General features: G+C 39.0%; 1 protein-coding gene across 4 annotated transcripts in view; it reads left to right on the plus strand.

Annotated features, from left to right (window-relative positions):
- Positions 1-18,123, plus strand: part of SPATA16 (spermatogenesis associated 16) — a 269,495-nt gene that overhangs the window by 218,428 nt on the left and 32,944 nt on the right. For 2 of the 4 annotated variants that reach the window (XM_069579802.1, XM_069579823.1), the window contains exons 7-9: positions 6,320-6,466; positions 7,544-7,656; positions 16,291-16,455. In XM_069579802.1, coding sequence (XP_069435903.1) covers positions 6,320-6,466; positions 7,544-7,656; positions 16,291-16,455 — 425 coding nt within the window. The remainder of the gene's footprint in view (positions 1-6,319; positions 6,467-7,543; positions 7,657-16,290; positions 16,456-18,123) is intronic. The other 2 variants (XM_069579806.1, XM_069579816.1) reach the window with 2 other exon arrangements.

Below are 18,123 nucleotides of genomic sequence, written 5' to 3' on the forward strand. Positions count from 1 at the left end.
TGAACATTCTTTGGCATTACCTTTCTTTGGGACTGGAATGAAAACTGACCTTTTCCAGTCCTGTGGCCACCACTGAGTTTTCCAAATTTGCTGGCATATTGAGTGCAACACTTTAACAGCATCATCTTTAGGATTTGGAATAGCTCATCTGGAATTCCATAACCTCCACTAGCTTTGTTCGTAGGGATGCTTCCTAAAGCCCATTTGACTTTTCATTCCAGGATGTCTGGCTCTAGGTGAGTGATCACACCATTGTAACAGAGAAATAAATCCTATCTCAGAAGCTCTGAACATTTAATTAGCTTTGAATTTTTTGAAGTTCTATTCTTACTTGGACCATTAAAAATACTGGACTGAGAAAAGGTTTTTTTGTTTGTTTTTTTTTTTAGATTCAAGTACTGACTGAGCACCTACTAGGTGCTTGGGGCATGAAGATAACTTGCAAGATAACCTGCATTTGCAGATGTTATCTTCAAAAGGATTAAAACTTATTGGAGTGATGAGACATAGCCCCATTAAACATGAGGAGATGTACTCTGGAATGAATGGTCTAGGTGTTCTTTAAGAGTTTGGGAAGAGGTTCTGAAGTACTTGTGGCTCAGAGGGTAAAGCGTCTGCCTGCAGTGCAGGAGACTTAGATTCGATCCCTGGGTCAGGAAGATCCCCTGGAGAAGGAAATGGACCCACTCCAGTACTCTTGCCTGGAGAATCCCATGGACAAAGGAACCTTATAGGCTACAGTCCATGGGGTTGCAAAGAGTCGAACACGACTGAGCAACTTCACTCACTCACTCACTCTGAAGTACTTAGAAAGCCCTTTATGCACTGTTGTTTTAGTTGCTACGTGGTGTCTGACTCTTTTGCGGCCCCATGGACTGTAGTCTACCAGACTTCTCTGTCCACAGAATTTCCCAGGTGAGAATATTAGAGTGGGTTGCTAATTCCCTCTCCAGAGGATCTTCCCAACCCAGGGATCAAACCCACGTCTCCTGCATTGGCAGGCAGGTTCTTTACCACTGAGCCACCAGGGAAGCCCCTTTATGAACTAGGTGGGACTTAAATTAGGCACAGTCTGGAAGAATGGTGATCGATTGAATAAAAGAAATATTGAGAGAATAGGAAGTTGTTTCAGGTGTTAAAGCACAAAGAAAAATTCAAAGGCAGGATGACCACAGGCTGCTACAAATTAGTAAAATCAGCAGAGTTGATGAGAAAGATTTATATTGGAGAAAACATAGGAATGAAGTATAGATTGCGAAACACATGCACACAATTGAGAGCCTTGAATACCGGGAAAGAAGCACCGAAATTCCTGAGGAAGGATGTGACAGCAACAAAGGTAATACTGGTGATAGTTCAGGAGTATTCACTGGTTGGCGTTGTGGAGCTATATCGGTGTGAAATGTTACTGGTGGTAGCAAGGCTTGTTGGGAAACGTTTTCTATAATCCGGGTGCTATGTGATCAGAAATTTAACCAGTGTGCTAGCACTGATAATGCAAAGAAAGGGGTTAATATGAGTTGTATTACAGTGGGCAGATTTAATGAGATTCCCTAAACGTCAGAGAACAAGAGGAAAGAAAAGTCAACAATGGTTTCAAAATTTTCAGCCAAAACAATTGGGTGAACAATGGCCATTCCTACAATATACCGGTGAAAAGAAGGTGAGAGGCATGTTGTGGAGATTTCAAAAATCACTTTTAAGGTATAGACTTGCTGTTTGTGAGGTAACGTTTGTAATGGTGAGCAAATGGCGATGTCCCAGTAGGCACTGGGAAATGTGATGCATGAAATTTTGCAGATGAGACTATGGCTTTGGATCCCCCCGTCTTTTGATTAGAAGTAGTAGCTAATGCCACAAGAATAGAGAAATTTCCACAAGAGTGTTCATATGAAGAAAATAACAGTAAGCCAGAGCCCACACAGAAGAGAGAGGGAGAAAGAGGAAGCAGTAGGCGTGTGGGTAGGAGAGAAAGGGAGACACAGACAGACAGAAAGGCAAAGAGAGGGACAGAGAGACAGAAACTGTCACTGAGCTTCAGGAAGGTGACTTCAAGGAGAAAGGAGGGGACATACAGAAGGTCAAGAACAAGAATGACTTGAGTACCTGCCAGTCAGCTCCAGCCTCCTGAGGTACAATGAAAGGTTCTTGATAAAGGGCAAACGTGACCCTCTTTTGCTGAGAGTTGGACGTCTTTCACTTGGAGGCCAAAGAATTGAAAGATCACGTTTCTACAAGAAACTAAGTTTGTATCATCTATCTTCAGTATTTTTTTAAAAACATTTGCTTCCTTAATGGTAAAAATTTAGAACTGTGTCATACCTGCAAACTGATTTTTTAATAATAGTTTTGGTCCTAGTCATCTAAATTTCATCTGCAATTGTGATAAATTGTGAACAAATGCCTTAAGGGACTTATTTCTCCCAAGTTTTCTTCTGACATGACAGGAGCAAAGAAGACATCTTTAATCAATTCAACTTTCCTACCAAAGGACAATATAGTCTAGTTAATTTTCATACCCATCAGAGGCTCAGGGCTTTTTGGACGTAGGTAGAGGTTAATGAGCATAAAACTGAGAACAGTTAGCGCTCAAATTAATGTTACATAAGATTCAACATCTGGTAGTATGTCATCATTTTGGGTCATAGACCACCTGCTAGGCTAAATGTTCACACAACTGCAATTTATTTGGCATACAAATGGAATAAAAATGATACTTTAAAAATAGTTTTTGATTTAGCAGTATGTTTATAGAGGCCTCTCACATTTCAAAACTTCAGCTAGAATTGAACAATGGATTGAACAAGATGAAATATACAGCACCAAAAGGAATAGAAAATACCTTTTTGAAAATATATTTCATAATAAATTAGCTATAGTGCTAATATTAGTTTCTCTAGTTGGTCTAACCACTGTCACTCTTTAGCCATCAAACATTTAAGAACAAGAAGAGATCAACCTGTCATTCTTTATTCTTTTTATGTAACAGACCCTGCAAACATTGGCTGTTTCCGGCAATAGAAACATATCAGAAAATGCCAGATTTCAAGATGCCTCCTGCAACTCACCTCAAATACCGGCCCATGCACAGCACACCCTAAACATACTCAATCAGGGGGTCTCTGGAGTTACCTAGAAAGCCAAGGCTCTCTCCAAACGGTGGCCCCAGACTTCATCACCAGCCTGACCAGAAAGCCCTGGGGCCTTCTGAATGAGGAAGCAAAATCAGATAAAAGAGCAAACCATCGCTAGGGAACACACACCTTCTCTTACCCTCCACCTCTAGAGTATGCTAATTCCTGGAAATGGCAGCAATTTAGAAATGCCAGCTCTTAGAGAGTGCAAAAGAATAATAGCAATCCAGGAAAACAAGTTATGACCATTAATCAGAATGATGAGGAAATGGCAACCCACTCCAGTATTCTTGCCTGGAAGATTCCATGGGCAGAGGAGCCTGACAGGCTACAGTCCATGAGCCTACAGTCCATGAGCCTATAGTCCATGAAGCTGCAAAGAGTCGGACATGGCTGAGCACACAGCTCAAAATAGTATCCATTTTTATTTTTATTTTTATTTTTATTTAGCTGCCTTTTCACATGATTGGGTGATTGGCAACTTCAGTAAAACAGGTACTTGGTTGGGTATGTCTGTGAATATCTGCAGGAGATTTCAAAGGCAAAGAAGTTTTCTACAAATGCAGAAATCACATTTTACCTCATTTACAAAAATGAGCCATCATTTTAAAAAGAGTTTGGAATTCAAACACCAACTAAAGAAGCATCTTATATTGCAATCTGCATTTAAAGCGCCTAAAAAATTATGAAACTTGAGCCTTTGTTGTACTTTTCTAGATAGAGTAAGGAAGTGTCCAATCTAGAATTGGGTCTGCTAAAGCCATCTACATATTGGCATTGCCCTGTTTCTGTAACTCACTTCCCATGGATTGTCAAAGTGATGATAATTATCAGTGGGTCATTTTGAGGGTTAAGCCCTGTGCTCTGATGTCCAGCTGCCTGACTCTCAATTCCTGGCCCTCCATTTGTTGTATGGCCTTGGATAAGTTTGTAACTTCTTGAAGCTCCAGTTTGGTCACTTTTAAGGTAGGCATAATATGTCCTGCTCTATGTGGTTATTGAGCGAGAAGGATAATCTGGGTATTGTGTAGGACACAGAAGAAGGGCCATGTAATTGTCAGTCTTCAATATTACTGAGTGGTTATCAGATCCTGAGTCACCAAAGACTAAATCATGTTTAATATCTTTTTCTTCTGGGCTTGTGTTTACAAGATATTTTGTAATATTTTCTTTTAATTATCAGCCTACATGTTAACTCTATTTGACAGCCATATGCTATTTACTTAACCAAAATGTGCCACATAGCTTACGGCAGTGTTTTCCAAACTGTGCTTTAAAAAACTGGGCCTCTGGTGGTGGGGAAGGGGAGGTTTCAAGACGGCTTCCACGTGAGGGATAATAAATGGGGCCAAGCAATGAGGGTCAGAGGTCACTGATTCAGGCTTCTAACGGAAAACCCTGCCTTTACTGACTTTAAATAGTGGGCTTCTCAGTTAAATTTTAGCTTGAACAAAGTGTTTTGTGGCTCAAAATGTGGGTGGAGGAGTCAGAAAATGCAGATAAAAACACTAATGGTTTACTGTGTCTATTATTTTTAAAAGAAATACTACAGATAGCAAAGACTATATTCGAACAGTTGCCATTTGAGTTCTGATTCTAGATTAAAAATTTTCATCTAAATCATAATTCAAGGATATTTGGAATTTCATCTTTTTCCCTCCCTGGCAGTGTTAAGTAGGGAGGGCTCATTAAACTCTGTTCATTATCCTTTTTTGAGAAGTCTATTGTATAAAGCATTATTACTCAGAATGGAAATGAATGAGGTAAATCTGGCCTCCAAGACCCCATGGCTAATATTTGTCCCTGTCCCAAAAGTAACCCAAAGCCAAGCAAGTCAAAAGCAGAGTACAGTGGTTAGGTCCATGGTCTCCACAGTCAGACTGCCCAGTATGAATCTTGCTTTGTCCACTTACAGGCTGTGTTTCCAGACATTTCACTTCCTATCTGTGTACCTCAGCCTCCTGTTTGTAACATGAGGATAACAGTACCAATGGTGTAAAGTTATCTTGAGGATTTAGAGAATACACACAAAACAAGGGCTTCTCAGGTGGCATGTGGTAAGGAATCTGCCTGCCAATGCAGGAGACGCAAGAGACATGGGTTCAATCCCTGGGTCGGGAGCATGCCCGAGAGCAGGAAATGGTAACCTGCCCTAGTATTCTTGCCTAGGAAATCCCATGGAGAGAGGAGCCTGGTGGGCTACAGCCTACTGGGTCTCAAAGAGACATGACTGAACATGTATACACAAAACAAACATGATTACCAAAGTGGAAAGGGAAGGAAGGGAGGGATAAATTGGAGTATGGGATTAACAAACTATTACATATAAAATAGATAGGCAACAAGGATTTACTGTACAGCGCAAAGAACTATTTTCAATATCTTTTAATAACCTATGATGGAAAAGAATCTGAAAAAATATGTATACATATATATAACTGAATCACTTGTCTATACACCTGAAACTAACACAATATTAGCCAAATGAACAGAAAATATTTAGAACAAGGGAAGGTAGAAAATAATTACTAAGTAAATATTAGTTCTTGTGGTCATTAAGAACAGAGTTTGTTTTAGAACCATTGTTTTGACACTTGAATTATTTCTAAGTCTAATTACAAAAGTAATTACACAAATTAAGTCTAATTACACAAATTAAGTCTAATTACAAAAGTCAGTACATTTATCATTTTAAATTTCCTTCAGCTATAGGAGGAATGCTGCTGCTGCTGCTGCTGCTAATAGCAACTAAATTAATTAGCTTTATAATTAATTATTTATTTTAATTCTTGGTAATTTTTCTCTTTCCTTTCATATAATATTATTTTCTTAAACTGTGAACAGAAAAAACAAATTCTCTTGCAAAGTGTCACACAGAAAAATATCAAGCCTGCTAGCCTGTGGTCCTGAGTTTTGTATTATGTTGAATATGGCAAATGAGGACCAAGTAACCTAGCTGTATTTTATTGCTATCCCTTGTGTTTGCTCATATTTTAAGAAAAATATGAATAATAAAGTATGATTTTGACATATCATCTATTTGACCTTTTGATGCACATACTTTTACTTTGTATCTTTAATTTTTGTATTTATCCCTTTTTCCAAGTATAATTCTTGGAATCTAGGGGGGAAAATACCCTGAAAACAATAAAATGATAAATCTTTTGTTCTTTGTCTTTTTTTAGACTTTCAAGGACTCCACGTATTGCCTCAGACAGTTGACTGGTCATCTTTTCCTCCTCAACAGTATCTGTTGACTCTCGGGTTCAAAAACAAAGAAGATGGAAAGTTTTTGGAAAAAGTGTCAAGTAGGAAGTTACCAACATTTACAGGTAATTCACCTGGACTTGTTATCTTTCAGTACCGTTTTAAGGCACAATTAATTATTCATTAATGAATAATGTGCATTACTCATTAAGCTTTATTCATTTCAAGCCTAGCATATAGTAGAGCCTGGGCCCCAAAAAGTTTGTTGGGTCATTCTTAACTCCTTCCAGTCTTCTTTGTGGGTTAGTCAACAATACCTGGAATTCTGGTTCCCTAAGAGCACCCACCTCCCTCACACCAAACATCTCACCCCAATCACACTATCACCAATGCCTAATCATGGGGCACTTAAAGAATACAAGCAAATACAAGCTTTTGTCACCATCAATTAGCAAACATAGAAGAAAATTATGCAACAAAACTACCATATGAAATCAAAAGTATAGACAATGACCCCCCCCTTAAATCATGTGGATTATCTGCCATTGTATTAATATCTGTTCCACTCTTTTCTTATGTAATTAACCAAGACTTCTACTCTCCTAAAGAGTATTCTAGTTAAGTGGTGCTCAGTAATTCTAGTTGAAAACTTTCAAAAATCAAGAAAATATTCATGGAGAATTGAAGTCTCAGACTTGCAGGCTGAATTCATGACCAGGCTGAATTTATCCCTTCAACTCTACTCACATAATTAAGGATTTGTGTTTTGTCTGGCACTCCATCCTCCGAGGCTTATCTCAACTTCAAGCTACATTCAAAGTCAATGGGATTTGCACACTTGAATAATACCTGGGAGAAATAAGACAAGAATCAGACACATTTATGACAACCTTATTTTCACAACTCAGGAAAAGCATACTTTGCAGAGAGAGGTGAATTGTTATAGGCTGTGCCTTAGATCTCAATCAGGAAACACAGCAAAAGGAATAAATGATGGTCTCCAAAGGGCAATGTCTCCTCTGCCTTTCTTCTCATAGATCTTTCATTGTGATACTTGTAGTCTTTGAGATGGGACTCGTTGCTGTACTAAACATTTCATATCTATTAATATTGAGATGTCTGTTTATAGCTTGCTAAGAAAAGCATTTTGAAATGGATGTCTAGCAAAAAATAGTATAAAAGTTTATTGTTACAATTTTTAGAACATAAAACTCCCTTCGGTCTGCTGACCAGAGAAGACACAGTGAGACACATGGAGACAATGGGGAAGCGAATTTTGCCAATATTGGACTTTATTAGAGGCACCCAACTGAATGTAGGTATATGAGTCTTTTATATTTGTTCAGCATACAAATATCAAGCAATTCTAGAACTATACAAAGTTTACATGTAAATATTACAAATACTGGAAGATTTGAGAAACTTCCACAGTGAATCTCATTTGCAAAACCAACCAAAGTTTAGCTAATGATTTTAGTCCTTTTATATTTCAAAACATTAATAATAATGTTATAGTTTGAAATTGCCAGCATTTATAGGCTAGTGTCTTTTTAAAGGGTCTTTTAGTCTTGATATCTGATTGAAGGTTGCACTGAATTTCTTGCTTCAAATGAGTAGCAGAATTTTAGTAAACACGATGCTTTCTCTATTTCATATATTGGGCAATTGGATATAACTATTTTGTTACCTAAACGAGAATTCAGAATTTTGAAAGATAGTTTCTCCACATCATAATGATAGTCAGTCAGTCAGTTCAGTGTCTCTGTCATGTCCGACCCTTTGTGACCCCATGGACCACAGCACGCCAGGCCTCCCTGTCCATCACAACTCCCAGAGTCCACCCAAACCCATGTCCATTGAGTCAGTGATGCCATCCAACCATCTCATCCTCTGTTGTCCCCTTCTCCTCCTGCCGTCAATCCTTCCCAGCATCAGGGTCTTTTCAAATGAGTCAGCTCTCCACATCAGGTGGCCTAATTATTGGAGTTTCAGCTTCAACATCAGTCCCTCCAATGAACACTCAGGACCGATCTCCTTTAGGATGGACTAGTTGGATCTTCTTGCAGTCCAAGGGACTCTCAAGAGTTTTCTCCAACACCACAGTTCAAAAACTTCAATTCTTCGGTGCTCAGCTTTCTTCACAGTCCAACTCTCACATCCATACATACTGGAAAAACCATAGCCTTGACTAGACCAACCTTTGTTGGCAAAGTAATGTCTCTGCTTTTTAATATGCTGTCTAGGTTGGTCATAACTTTCCTTCCAAGGAGTAAGTGCCTTTTAATTTCATGGCTGCAGTCACCATCTGCAGTGATTTTGGAGCCCAGATAAATAAAGTCAGCCACTGTTTCCACTGTTTCCCCATCTATTTGCCATGAAGTGATGAGACCAGATGCCAGGATCTTGGTTTTGAATGTTGAGCTTTAAGCCAACTTTTTGACTCTCCCCTTTCACTTTCATCAAGAAGCTCTTTAATTCTTCTTCACTTTCTGCCATAAGGGTGGTGTCATCTGCATATCTGAGCTTATTGATATTTCTCCCAACATTCTTGATTCCAGCTTGGGCTTCCTCCAGCCCAGCATTTCTCATGATGTACTCTGCATAGAAGTTAAATAAGCAGGGTAACAATATATAGCCTTGACATACTCCTTTTCCTATTTGGAACCAGTCTGTTTTTCCATGTCCAGTTCTAACTGTTGCTTCCTGACCTGCATACAGATTTCTCAAGAGGCACGTCAGGTGGTCTGGTATTCCCATCTCTTTCAGAATTTTCCATAGTTGATTGTGATCCACACAGTCAAAGGCTTTGGCATAGTCAATAAAGAAGAAATAGATGTTTTTCTGGAACTCTCTTGCTTTTTCCATGATCCAGTGGATGCTGGCAATTTGATCTCTGGTTCCTCTGCCTTTGTAAAACCTGCTGGAACATCTGGAAGTTCATGGTTCATGTATTGCTGAAGCCTGGCTTGGAGAATTTTCAGCATTACTTTACTAGCATGTGAGATGAGTGCAATTGTGCAATATTCGAGCATTCTTTGGCATTGCCTTTCTTTGGGATTGGAATGAAAACTGACCTTTTCCAGTCCTGTGGCCACCACTGAGTTTTCCAAATTTGCTGGCTTATTGAGTGCAGCACTTTCATGGCATCATCTTTCAGGGTTTGAAACAGCTCAACTGGAATTCCATTACCTCCACTAGCTTTGTTCATAGTGATGCTTCCTAAGGCCCACCTGACTTCACATTCCAGGATGTTTGGCTCTAGGTGAGTGTGAATGATCACACCTTCATAATCATGTGGGTCATGAAGATATTTTTTGAACAGTTCTTCTGTGTATTCTTGCCACCTCTTCTTAATATCTTCTGCTTTTATTAGGTCCATACCATTCTGTCCTTTATTGAGCCCATCTTTGCATGAAATGTTCCCTTGGTATCTCTAATTTTCTTGAAGAGGTCTTTAGTAAATTGGATGCTAATCTAAACATTGGCACTTGATCTTTATTTACCCTTAAGGTAAATGATCGAATTCCTTTTTCCAACCGAGGGAAAATATGCCCTTTCTACTTTTCAGTCTTTAAAAAAGAAAAAGCCCAAAATAAGACCTGAATTAATCTGTGCTATTTTACAAAATTTAAGCCCCTTTACTGAAAGTACATAAAGGAAACTTCTCATTAACAGGCTATAAAGGTTGCAGATTTCCCCTCTTAAAATATTTTTCAAAAGATCTTTAAGCTGGAAATTTTAAAAATTTCACCATTTGTGGCTTTTGTATTCCATCATTGATCTGATGTTCTTACCTTACAAGAGGAACCAAGGGGGTCATCACCAACAGCTACTTAACATCTGTTCAGCAGTTTATCTGCTCAGTAACATTATTCAGCATTTTAGAAAAGCTATAAAACCCCTCATCTATTTGCATGATCTGTAATTAATTCTATGCATTATAAATCCTAAAGCACACTTTCACTGATTTTCCTACCACGTAACTTCCCCTTCCTCACAACTGTGTTCCACTCAATCATCTCCCCTATACTTCTATTAACAAAAATTTATTTCTGTCTTAGTCATCTTGGGCTGTCACTCAAAATACCATAGATCAGATGACCCGAACAACAGAAGCTTATTTTCTCACAGTTCTAGAGGCTAGAAGTCTGGGATTAGGTCAGGTTCTGACAAAGACCAGCTTCTTGGCTTGCAGTTAGCTACTTTCTCTGCATCCTAACATGGCACAGAGCAAGCTCTGTGAGGTCTCTTCTCAAAAGAGCATGAATCCCATCATCAGGGCCCTACCAACTCTTATGATCTTGTGTGCATGCTTCATCGCTCAGTTGTGTCCAACTCTTTGCAACCTCATTGACTGTAGTCTGCCAGGCTCCTCTGTCCATGGAATTTTCCAGGCAAGAATACTGGAGTGGGTTGCCATTTCCTTCTCCAGGGGATCTTTCTCCCACATTGGCAGGCAGGTTCTTTACCCTTGGCCACCTGGGAAGCTCTCATTTCATCTAACCCTAATTACCTCCCAAAGGCCCCATTTCCACATTGGCCTCTAGGGCTTCAACCTAGAAATTTTAAGTGGACACAAAGATTTAGTTTATAGTAATCTCACTGACTCTGCTGCAAATCTGGGGTCCTGTTCTCCAATTCACCCTCTACTGCAACCTCCTTCAGACACACACACACACACACACACACACACACACAGCTTCACCACCCCATCTTAATTAGATGCACAAACACATATCATCATTGTCATCATTAGACCTTTGTGCGGAGAAGGCAATGGCACCCCACTCCAGTACTCTTGCCTGGAAAATCCAATGGATGGAGGAGGCCGGTGGGCTGCAGTCCATGGGGTCGCTAAGAGTCAGACACAACTGAGCGACTTCACTTTCACTTTTCACTTTCCTGCATTGGAGAAGGAAATGGCAACACACTCCAGTGTTCTTGCCTGGAGAATCCCAGGGATGGGGGAGCCTGGTGGGCTGCCGGCTATGGGGTCACACAGAGTCGGACATGACTGACACGACTTAGCAGCAGCAGCAGCAGCAGACCCTTGCAAGAAGTGGAAAGAAAGCAAAGTGTTAGTCACTCAGTCATGTCCAACTCTTTGCAACCCCATGGACTGTACCCTGCCAGCCTCCTCTGTTCATAGCCTTCTTCAGGCAAGAATAATGGGTGGGTAGCCATTTCTTTCTCCCGGCAGTTTTCCCAACCCAGGGCTTGAATCCAGGTCTCCTGCATTGTAGGCAGATTTTTAGCATCTCAGCCACCAGGGAAGCCCACAAGAATTCTTGTGGAAGCCTTGCTGATAAGAACCATCACCATGTAGTGTCATTTCACTTCATCTGCACATGGTTAACCTTGCAGCATCAGTGTCCGGGATACTGGGGAGGTGATCTGTCTGTGCCATGGTTCTTTGGGGAAATACCCACCATAACTTGCTACTTTTCAGGAACCTGCCACATCAAATCTGTTGCCAGTTCAGATCTCCCAATGTGTTGTGAATAAAGGTTAGGCCAATCTAGGCATCATCAGGCATTTCTTAAACACTTTTAACTCATTTTCCTCTCACATTACAAAGGCCATTTTGGCCACTTTGAAATGTGTACACACATGGATATTTATGTGTCTATAAAGAGAATTTAAAAATCATAATGAATAAGATTTTTAGCATCTTATGAATAACTCAGTCTTATTTAGAATAAGTCAGTTGTTTAGTTGCTAAGTCATGTCCTACTCTTTGCAACCCCATGAACTGTAGCTAACTGACTCCTCTGTCCATGGGATTTCCCAGGGAAGAATACTGGAATAGGTTGCCATTTCCTGCTCCAGGGGATCTTTCTGACCCAGGGATCAAACCTCCTGAGTATCCTGCATTAACTTGCTTATTCTTTATCACTGAGCTACCAGGAAAGCCCCAGAATGAGTTGATAACACTTTGCTACTTCAAGAGATTTCATCAACTTTCTTACTTTTGTGTCTATGGAAAATAATAGTAGTTGGAAAATTGTCTCTAAGAGCTTGAATGAAATTGAAGTGAATGAGTCCAAAGGTACCCAGGGACCAAAAGTATATCCAAATACTGACCTCTAGGTTTCTTATTATATATCCAACCACAGCTTCATAAAGCAGGATTGAATCAAACAAGCTGCAAAAGTAACCTAGGTTAAGGAAACAAGTAATGAGTTGCTGAGCAGAAATTATTCCTACATGGTACAATTAACTATGACCCAGGGATCCCTCAGCAGTGTTTTTAGGATCCCCTGAAGTGTGTTTTTTCTTATCAGATGTCAAATACCATCTGTTTGAATGTTTAGACACTTCAGTGTCCTTGTTAGTTGTGACCCTACCTCGTGACACCTGTGGAAAAAGACTTTTGTCTAAGACCAGCTGTGTAACCCCTAGGATGTCACTTAACCTCTGAGCTTTTTTCTCATTTATCAAATAAGCTGATATATGCCAGGCTCACCTCACACAGTTATGAGACCAAGAGTATACAATCCACAGTGATTCACTTTGTAAAGTATCAAAATTTTTAAAAATTTTAATTATTTTTATTGGTTTTCATTTGCTTTGACAGAAGGGTTGTTTTGGAGATCCTTCTTTTTCTTTATAAAAGCCATGTAATTTGAAATTGTGTATTCTTCTAAAATGAAGACTGTGCAAGTGTCCTGAGGATTTTGAATGATTTTCCTTAGGTCACTGATGCACTTAAATCTCCTTAAAAAGGCAGGATTAAGGGTGTCATCTCCCTTCATGCCCACAGTAGGACTTCCCAGAGAACATGAATTTTCACCTCTTGCCACAGGTGGCAGAAAGAGTTGGCGAAGGCGACAAAGACATTCCTGGTATAAGGTTTCTATGTCTCAGAAAATAATCCTCCTTACACTCTGACACCAGTTTCCTTCCCTTTATAGATTCCTTTGCTAAGTATACAATGCATGGCCAAATAAGAATGATTCTGGCATTTTAAGAGTTATTGTCTAAAAGATTCTTCCAGTTTCCTATCTGGTGGCTTTGAATCCCACTGAACATCAATTCCATTCAACCAGCTGCTCTGCTCTACCAGTATTCTCTCTTCTCTGGATCTTTGTCCTAATTATCTCACAAGCTACTGAATGCTACTATGCTTTTCCATTCATTAACTTTATTGGCTGCTGTCAGTTTAAAACCTTATGTACTGTGCTTCCTGGGGTAAATGTTAAAGAGTTAAAATAATAAAATTTCTCGCCGTGCATGAAGCTTCTTTCACAGGCTGACTTGCCAAAACAAATGACCTAACTAACCAGATTTTAAATACCTCGTTAATTTCACTTTTAATTTCTTCCAAGTGAAGCATAAAAGATGTTTACACATGCACATTCAAAATGAACAATAATATGTGTTTCCTACCCCCTTTCCTTTGCAATGAATGTTTGTATGTATTATGTCAAATAGAAATACATTCCCAATACTTGGGCTCTGCTTTTCAGCAGTATTAGATTAGCAGTGCCACTTATCTTCCAAACATTTATCCATACCTGCTATTAAATCTAGACAAGTATCTGGAGGAAGCCTTCATTTGAACTTGCTATTTACCTAAACTTCATTGTAGCTAGGTGCAGTTTTAGCTTCAGTCTTGGCCACTTTATTATACCCTCGCCAGGAGCTAAGCATCTTTTGATCACTCCTAAAGTCTCACTGGGAGGGCTACTTCCCTTTAGATTTAGCCCTTGTGAGCTAATTCCTTCATTTTTCATTGTTTCCTTTATTTTCTTAAAGCAACAGCATTAAAGCATTCCTGCTGGCATCTATTCATTTTTATTTTTGCTTCATTTTATCGCTCAAAAGTCCCAAACCTGTAGAGGTAAAATATTAATCCATCATTTCCTAATAACCAAAGCTGCAATTGGTCTGGGGTGGGCAAAGGGGAAGTGGGGGAGGGCTATTAGCCTTCAACTATATTCTTTCTCTAGCATCCTATTGGTAAGGAGCACTTCCTGTTTTGTTATGCATCCAACAATCAAGCTAACAAAGCACCATTGCCTTCCACTATTTTTATTTTCCCGATGTTTTGGAAAATTACACTGATAGATTATGTTCCTGAGCAGGCCGTAGTTGTTTCTTTTCTTTGGAGTTGAGTCACTACACCACTTTCCTACAACCAGTCTTATTGTTTATTTTAAAGAAGGACAAAGAAAGCAATTTTTCTTCAGAAAGAAAACTGTGTCTCCTGCAACTCACTTTCCTCTGTTTGACAGTATCCCATTGTTTAGCTACATGTTTAAACTCAATGGGTAGGCTGGCTATTTCGTCAATTCTAAGAAAGGATCTCAAATCCACAATTTGCAATCATTGCTCCCATAGGTTTATAGGTTTTCAGATAAATGATTAATCGGAAATAGCAAATTAGTGGGGATTGACAGACATTAGTAAAATGGCTGAGATAGCTGTAAGGGAGAAATACAGCAAATACAAGGCAATGATGCTCAACTTTGCTATATTACCAAGATTCTAAGAAAGTGCCAGAGAGGTTGGTGTCAATCAAGATGTGTATGACATTTCAGAAAGGACTGCCTTCCAAATTCAAGTTAAAATTTCGATGTTCTTTAGTAATACTGGTTTCTAATAATTTTTCTCCTTAAAAGAAATTCTATTTTAAGAAGAAAAAGTCATGTCTGCCTTCTCTAATTTCTGGGTGGGGGGGTGGGGGATCTGGCTTTCTGAGCATGCACAGATTAAAATAGTCCATGTGCAGATACTAAGTTTTACGGTTTGTTCTCCAATTTCTGTTTGAGGTTATCTGAATACTCAGGAGGGCACTTTGCTAAAATTCCTATTTCCGGGGCCACATATCACAAGATTGTGAACCCAAGACTTTTTTCTAACCCTTATATACCCCCTTATGTCAGATGTGAAAGTGAAAGTGTTAGTCACTCAATCATGTCTGATACTTTGAGACCCCATGGACCATAGCCTCCCAGGCTCCTCTATCCATGGATTCTCCAGAGAAGAATACTGGAGGGGGTTGACATTCCCTTCTCCAGGGGATCTTCCCAACCCAGGAATTGAACCCAGGTTTCCTGCATTGCAGGCAGATTCCTTACTATCTGAGCCACCAAGGAAGCCCATACTTCTTTCTACATAAAAAATGTGAGAATTTTATGATAAACTATGTCTCCATCAAGTAGTACAATTTGAATAAATTTCTTAGAGAAGGTAAAACATCCTCTTTTATGGATGGCAGTAGCAAACACAGAGGTGGGCTGCTTTAATTATGTGTGCCCAGTTTTAAGAAAGTCTCAAATACCAGTATATTCACGGGAGTTGGTGGTCCTTACAAGTGCACCTTATTCTATTTCAAAATGGATTGCAATTGCTCGAATGGTCCTAGGAGTCAGAATAAACACTACACTACCACAAGGAGAGAAGCCAGAGTCCATGGTCATCCAATAAGAACTAAAGACAAAATCAGAGCTGGAGATTTAATGTAAGTCACCAGGGTAGGACAGATTCCACTTGCATAATATTTTTCAGGATTCAACTTGTATAAGATATCATCCTTCGTATAAACCAAATAGTGGGCAACTATTAATTCTTATCATGCGTTGGTGACATAGACAAAGTCACCCCCTTTTAAATGGACACAGCTCTGTGGGATTCCCACGGCAAGAGCAGAGTTCACGTTCAATTTAATCCCTCCTTTTCCCCCTCATCCTGGCTTCCTTAGGCAGGGCCATGTCTAAACCTTTATCAACAGTCCTGCAAAGTGTTCTCTTTTCTATACATTTGCCTATTTGAAGGAAGGGTACAGACAATCCTCTAAAATAACAGAAGAAAATATTTATTTGCACTAGATGCCATTAATTCCAAGGCACTTAATATATTACAACGAGCCCTGACGTTATTCCTCAGGGAGAGGTTATTTCTGTGTTTTTGTTCTAAACCATTTCCTTCTCTCCTGGGAGACTAGGGGAGTTTTCGTGCGTGCTCAGGTGTGATGGAGAAGTTGCAATATGCCAGCCTTCTCAGCCGGCTGCAGAGAGTAAAGGAACAGTCCCAGGTGATCAATCAAGCAATGGCCGAGCTAGCAACCATTCCCTATCTACAGGACATCAGTCAACAGGAGGCGGAATTAGTAAGCATCTGTTTTTCTTTGTTCACAAGCCCTGAACCGACAGAAGAGTGATATGGTCTGAAAAAGAATGTAACAATAAATGGCAGTCCAAGGGCAAACTCTCCAACTCTCATGAAGCATTCTAATGAAGAAACTAGAAATTATAGAAAGGGGTATGTGTGTGTTTCATTTGCTCACCCTGACTAGCTAGCTCTGCTTTATTTCATAGCAAGACTTTTGTAATATATGAAAATACAGAAAAGGGGTGATTATTCATATTCTGAGTCAGGCTTTTTTGTTTCAAGTAAAGGGAAATTTTAATAAATTTTTTGTTTTTTCATTCCAAGACATGTTAATATATGATTCTCTTTGATGGAAAAGTAAGAGGAAAAAAAAGTAATTGCTGGATAGAAAACTGACTCTATGAAACTATCTTTAGAGTTTTCTTATTCACTTTGAGTGTCACATATATGTTTGCAATACCAACATGCACGCATGCACACACACACACACACACACACACACACACACACACACATTAAGAGCATTGTCTTATTTGAGGGGAAATGTAGTCAAATGGTGGGTGTTTTTTTTTTTCTTTAACTGAACTGACCAGTTAATTTAGAAAACACAAAGCCTGTCAAAAACTAGTTGGAATACCTAGGAATAACTACTCTGCTACCTAGAGTTTTATACAGAAGACAAAAGAATTTTATACAGAAAATTGTAAGACACTGATGAAAGAAATCAAAGACAACATAAACAGATGGTGAGATATCCCATGTTCCTGAGCTGGAAGAATCAATATTGTGAAAATGACTATACTACCAAATGTAATCTACAGATTCAATGAAACCCCTATCAAATTACCAATGGCATTTTTCACAGAACTACCACAAAAAAATCTCACAATTCATATAGAAATACAAAAGACCCCAAATAGCCAAAGCAATCTTGAGAAAGAAGAATGGAGTTGGAGGAATCAACCTTCCTAACTTTAGACTATACTACAAAGCTATAGTCATCAAGACAGTATGGTACTGGCACAAAAACAGAAATAAATAGAACAATGGAACAACATAGAAAGCTCAGAGATATAGCCATGCACCTATGCATACCTTGTTTTGACAAAGGAGGCAAGAATATACAATGGGGCAAAGATGGTCTCTTCAATAAGTACTACTGGAAAAATTGGACAGACATGTAAAGAATGAAACTAGAACACTTCCTAACACCCTACACAAAGATAAACTCAAAATGGATTAAAGGTGTAAATGTAAGACCAGAAACTATAAAGCTCCTAGAGAAAAACATAGGCAGAACACTCTATGACATAAGTCACAGCAAGATCCTCTATTACCCACCTGCTAGAGTAATGGAAATAAAAACAAAAATAAACAAGTGGGACCAAATGAAACTTAAAAGCTTTTGTGCAGCAAAGGAAACTATAAACAAGGTGAAAAGACAACCCTCAGAATGGGAGAAAATAATAGCAAATGAAACAACTGATGAAAGATTAACTTCAAAATATACAAGGAGCTCATACAACTCAATATCAGAAAAACAAACAGTCCAATCAAAAAAATGAGCTAAAGATCTAAACAGATATTTCTCCAAAGAAGACATACAGATGGCTAATAAACACATGAAAAGATGCTCAACATCGCTCACTATTAGAGAAATATAAAT

The sequence above is a fragment of the Ovis canadensis genome, chromosome 1 (assembly GCF_042477335.2).
Source record: "Ovis canadensis isolate MfBH-ARS-UI-01 breed Bighorn chromosome 1, ARS-UI_OviCan_v2, whole genome shotgun sequence".
Lineage (NCBI taxonomy): Eukaryota > Metazoa > Chordata > Mammalia > Artiodactyla > Bovidae > Ovis > Ovis canadensis.